This window comes from Gymnodraco acuticeps, unplaced genomic scaffold (assembly GCF_902827175.1).
Source record: "Gymnodraco acuticeps unplaced genomic scaffold, fGymAcu1.1, whole genome shotgun sequence".
Taxonomy (NCBI): Eukaryota; Metazoa; Chordata; class Actinopteri; order Perciformes; family Bathydraconidae; genus Gymnodraco; species Gymnodraco acuticeps.
The window spans coordinates 3,085,899-3,091,811 of NW_022990558.1; the positions used below are offsets into that span (position 1 = coordinate 3,085,899).

At 38.6% G+C, this 5,913-nt stretch overlaps 1 protein-coding gene across 1 annotated transcript; it reads left to right on the plus strand.

Moving 5' to 3' along the window:
• Window positions 1-1,402: 1,402 nt before the first annotated feature.
• LOC117553525 (coiled-coil domain-containing protein 106-like) lies at window positions 1,403-3,537 on the plus strand. The gene is made up of 4 exons (XM_034227506.1): window positions 1,403-1,448; window positions 1,612-1,749; window positions 1,857-2,093; window positions 3,341-3,537. The coding sequence occupies exons 1-4, from the start codon at window positions 1,403-1,405 to the stop codon at window positions 3,535-3,537; spliced, it is 618 nt and encodes a 205-aa protein (XP_034083397.1).
• The last annotated feature ends 2,376 nt before the right edge of the window (window positions 3,538-5,913 follow it).

The following is a 5,913-nucleotide window of genomic DNA, read 5'->3' on the forward strand; positions in this document are numbered from 1 at the left end:
AGCTTAGGAACCACTGGACCTCCCTAACCGAAAGGAGAGGAGAAAATGCTGCCCCACAATGCATTGCAGCCGCAGCATTTGCCATCACAACAGTCGGCCGTTCACGGAAACAACCGATTATGACCGAGAAATGATATCATGAAAGTTACGGTGCTTATTAAGCATTTTAAAACGTATGTGGTAAGTTGCCAAAGTGCTTTTTTCTGAACGTTCATCAGTATTATAATCAAAAAGAGAAATATGAACGTTAGTTTTTACTGAAATGATCAAATAAAGTCAACGTCTCACATCTCACAAATTTGACATAACATTAATACTTTACCTTTGAATTTTAGACGTTCAAAGTATTAATGCTGCTTTAAGTCAATATGTGTTGCACCTGCTAAAGCAGTCTTTGGAGCTGCCATGTTTTGTTGATCAGTTTTTTCCAATAGAATAAGTGTAAGTGGCACACGTCACTTATGTCCACACACAGCTTAAAGGGCCTAGCAAGTGGCAGGCTTGACAGAATAACTTCAAACAGTTGTCAAAGAAAAAGTTGTAATTGTGTATTGTTTGTAATTAATCAACATTGATTTAATATAATCTTACTAGTAGTTTAAGTATTAATTTGTATTGTCTTTTTTGGGCAATCAGCTTTTAGTCATCAGTGTTTGGTTTTGTTACATGCACTGGATTTTAAGAGATTGTTCTAAATGACTATTTACTACTATTTATTTTTTAGTATCATCCTTTTAATCAGATGGACATTGCTATTGTGAAATTATTTCAGGTTTCCAAATGAAATCAACTCATATTTTATATATTAAAAAGAAACAAAAGCTGTGACTTTTACGATTAGGTTATGCTTAGGATGAATTAATGATAGTAACCATGCAACAATGCAGTGTATGGTGCTCAAAATAAATGTCATATAATCTAACAATACATTGTCTCTAATATTACTACACAGACCCCTCTGTGCATCAGCCTCCACACAACCGGGCAAATACATCGCCATGGGCTGAAAAGGGTATTTCTGGTTTATTATGTCGTGAGTGCTGTATGTATTGCAAGATTAATTTTACTCCAGCCCTTACTGTAATTGTTTTAATGTAATGTTGACTTTTCTCAGCATTATGTGTTGTGTTTTATGATAAATACTACTTAATAGTTGTTATAAATCACAATGAATCCCCAACATAAAATGTTATCTGATAATAACAAAAAAGGTGGTTGTATGTGATTGTAGTAATGGTTCTTATATCTCCCGATCCAAAATGTACCATTGACCTGGCTGCTACTTGGACATAAACATGCATGACTGGCAAAAAAAGAACACTGACATCATCCGTAGCAAATATATAATCTCTCTAAAGTTGTAATTTTTATCTGTCATTCAAAATGTACAGTGTTTCCACCTATGTCGGAGCATCCGGGAACCTCTGCAGAAAAGGCACAAGAATACGGTAGGCATGTGTTTCACAGCCAGCTACATTAATTCAAACAGTGCTCAGGTGTGGTTATATACTGCTTTGATTATTTGCCATTTTGCTATTGGTTAAGAAGAGGGAGATTGTCAAAAGTTTAAAATGTAACAGTATTTAATTATGAGGCCTTCATTTGTTTCAGAAGACCCCAGTCTACAGACAGCTCTGCAGGAGGCTCAGCAAATGATATACGGCCAAAATCAGGAGATTGCCACCTTGAGAGAATGGGTTAATATTCTAACGGAGGACCGTAATTTTCTCAGGGAGAGACTTAAAGAAGGTAAAGATGATTTGAGGAGATTACAAGTTTAGAAATGTACATATACGTTGATTGTGATGAAACAATTGCTGTTATTAGGAAATAATTACTTTATTTGTTTTGTGTAGCTCTTGCACTCAGAAAGGAAAGGGGAGGCGAGCTAGCCACGAAGATCCCACCTGGAGATCAACCACCTGGACAGCGGAAAGAGGACTCGGATGAATCGGACCTTTCGTCATCTAGCGATTCATCCGAGTCTGAATCAAGTTCTGAATCATCTGAGGACAAGAAGCCCAAGAAGAAGTCCAAGTCTAAGCGCAAGCTCAAGCGCAAATCGGACAAGAAAAAACGGAAACATTTGCGAGGTATGTACTGACTCTTTCAAAAACTCAAGTGATACAGTTGTCACTCCAAAATGAGGTTGGCTTAGCACTTAATCAATATTGATATAAAATAGAAAGACCCACCGAGATTGCAGAAACATGTTATACCTATCCCCGACAAAGTCCTCAATAGTAGCCTGTCATTTCAAAGTATTACAAAAGTCACACAACTGCAGAGGGCAATTGTTTTTAAGAGAGATGTACTTGCTACTGTCCACCATAAGCAGGTGACAGCCATTACCACAGAAGCTGAAAGATGCCTTGCTTGTCAGGATGTTGTGTCAATTTTGTTACAAATACATTACCTGCAAAAAGGGGATTGATTTATTTTCACTATAATTCCATCTATAAGTAACTTCCTATCAGATGGGGGACCCTGGGACAACATCTTGAACCAAATGGGCATCCGTGGATTAATTTGTGTCAGTTTATGGGTGTTTGATGTGAAAAAGTTTGTTTGTCGGAAGTCTGCCATGGTAGCTGGATGTAAACCTCTCAGTCTCTCTTTCAAAGATTACAGTTGTCATGGACATACTGTATGTGTCCTTTTGCCTCTCACACATATGATCTTAGCCTGTGTATTTACTTGATTCCCACTAGCATCTAATTGCACACATAGTGCAGTCAGCTAACAGATGGATCCTTTACCGCTCGACAGACACCCCACTCTGCTGGTGTTTTATGAAAAGCGTGAAGACACAGTCCTCACAATTTTTTTTAATTACACATTGTTACAAAGTGGCATTTGTCAATCTAACAAACATCTTTGGTAAGCATACAAGCACTGGCTTCCCATACACTTTTACCAGATAACAGTCAAGAGTATCATTTTGTAGTAACTCATTAAATTAAAGTGAATAAACCTGACAAAATGTAAAAATGAGAACCCTGCTAACTGCATTGATCCCGCACTTCATTTTATGGAGGTCATTTGAGTGCAGGGAGGTAGTTCTAGTGTGGTCCTATAGGGTTTTCTTGAGTTGGACTTGTGTTGCGTTGAAACATTGCTAATGTAACTTAAGAGAGCTCTGACTCCAGTGTGCAGTTACCTTTCTATTGTATTCTTACTATTTCTGCACAATTGGTACTGTACTTGCTGTGCATAAGTGGGTGCTAAAGTTGACTGAACTGTGTAAGAGTTTGATGATGTAGCAAATATGAAATTGTGAATCAATGTGCAGCACTGCCACTTTGATCAAGCTAATGTTGTGCTTTCTATTGTCTTACAGTGAAAACGCCAGACCACTCCATTCGCCGGTACAATATGGTACTGGAGATGGTAAAAAAGGAAGGCATCAGCAAAGCTGTTGCATACACCAGGCTTGGTGTGGATCGCAATACAATTGTGTATCAGGCGCCGATTGCTGAAATTGCCTTTGTAAACCCAGAGCTTCAAGAGGAAGGACAGCATCAAAAGATTTGCTGAAACCTGTAGGGGCTTTTGCGAGCAGGAGCCTACAGCTTCAGCAATCCTCCAACATAAGGACAATGGATCCTTACTTGACATTCACAGAATTCATGCTTAAGTGCCCAACTCCTTGTTTGAACCGGAGCTCTGTGTTATGAAAATCCATATTCCTAGATGGGTTAAACTGTTGTTGTTCTGTGTCACATGGTGCTAATTGTGCTTGGCAGGCCTGCCGGTGCATAACAGCCCACTGGTGATTCTGGTGTCACCCATCTCTCCCTGTGGCACTCAATTAATATTCTGTTTTACAAAATAAAAGTATTTTTTGGTGAATAAACAAAATCGTAAAATCTGCAGTACATTTTGTGTAAATTCAGTGACCTTACTACCATTTCTCCAACCCACCCCATGAATTGCTTAATACATTCTATTTCATACCACCATTAATCATATGTTATTTATTAGTGTAAACGATGGATCAGGTCACCACTTTATTTGAAGGGGCACAAACATGATGAAGTAATGACAAAGTCATGCTTAGTTCATCATGATTACAACACTTTGAATTCGACAGAATACATGCACTGCTATGACCGACCGACCGGGTCACCACTTTATTTGAAGGGGCACAAACATGATGAAGTAATGACAAAGTCATGCTTAGTTACTCATGATTTACAACACTTGGAATTGTTGTGACTGGTCCGTTTTTTTGACCTGCAGATAACTGCAGATCTATATGAAGAAGACATGAACATCATTAATAACTCAGAAGTCATGAGGATTGAGATACCTTAGTTGATGCATTAATTAAGGTATTGTTCCTGCATTAAGTCATGCATGAGATACCATTAATACCTGTACATTACTGATAGTTCATGAAGTACTACATGAGTACTACATGAATTAATTCATGCTTTTTCATGCATTAAGTCATGCATGAATTCATGATGATTCATGTACCCTTACCGTAAAGTGTTACCCAACTGGTCATGTTTATCACATTCATGCTTTACTTTTTTTCTATGTTTATATTAATTTTATATATTTTATGTATATTTTATTTTTTATTGTATTAATCTTTTATTTATTTCATTCATTCTTTTCCAATAAAGGCTTGTATTCTGATTCTAATGAAGTGTAAATCGAGTTTTTAATTGTTTGAATCTAGTTTAAATAAATACTTTTTCAAGAAATATGCACTTATACATTTTCCAGCAAAGAGGTAGCGTAAAAGATTGATACCAGTCTCCTTTCTGTCTATCGCTATAAAGCTAAAGCTAGCAGTTGATTAGCTTATCTTAGCAATAATAGAATAGCGGGAATTCGATAGCCTAGTGTCCAAAATATTATAATTAGGGCCGGGACTCGATTAAAAAAATTAATCTAATTAATTAGAGGCTTTGTAATTAATTAATCGAAATTAATCGCATTTTTAATCACATATAAATATTTGACCTGAGAACAGTGAGAAGCAATTTTTTTCACATGGATTTTAGTATACCATTAGGCGCATTCACACCGCAGTACTTTTCCCACAAAGGTTCATGAGAACTCTTTGAACCTGGGGGAGGATTAGGCAAATGAAGCCGCTGACGTCACTTCTTCTTCTTCTGCTTTGGGTTTACTGGCAGGCCGCAAACCACTTCACGGCGTATACTGCCGCCCAAAGTCCCCTGGCCGGAAGTCCCCGGAGTTGGGGACTGCCTTCAGTAGAAGCTGCTGGGACTCCCAGCAGCTTCTACTGAAGCCTTCCGAGTAAATCGCCAGAACGCCGACACCTCCTCATCTCCACCGCTCCCATGTTTTATTTTGTGTTGCCATAAGTTATTCTCTCTCCGTTGGTGCGCTGGGCTAATGCTAATAATGCTAATGCGAGGATAATAAAATGGCGGCTTCACAAAACTTTTTGGGAGTTTTACGGGGCGTGGTTTGCAATCCGCCCAGCCAATCAGAAATATAGCTCTTTTCTCACAAGAGAGCCGTACGAAAGTCCCTGCTCTCTAGCAGCTCTCTGCTCTCTAGCAGGGACTTCCGTGGGGGTAAAAAGGTTCTCATTAACACATTTTAGTACCGGCTCTTTTTGGTGTGAACGCGATAAAAGAGGCTAACGTCCACGCTAGCTTCCACGCTAGCTGCTATATGTTTTGCATTGAGGTGATACTTGAGGCTTGATGTGCTGCGGTGATATGCGAATTCCTTTTTGCATAATTTGCACACAACCGTGCTCTTATCGACGCTTCCATCCGTCCGTTTTTTAAAACAACATTTCCCACTGTTGTTCACTGTGGTTTGTTGTTGTCTGAAGTCATGAACGTTAGTTGGTGCTCCAGTATAATCGGTACGCCTGAAACTCATCCAGTGAGAAACGTTCCGCGGTGCAAAAATAAGTGC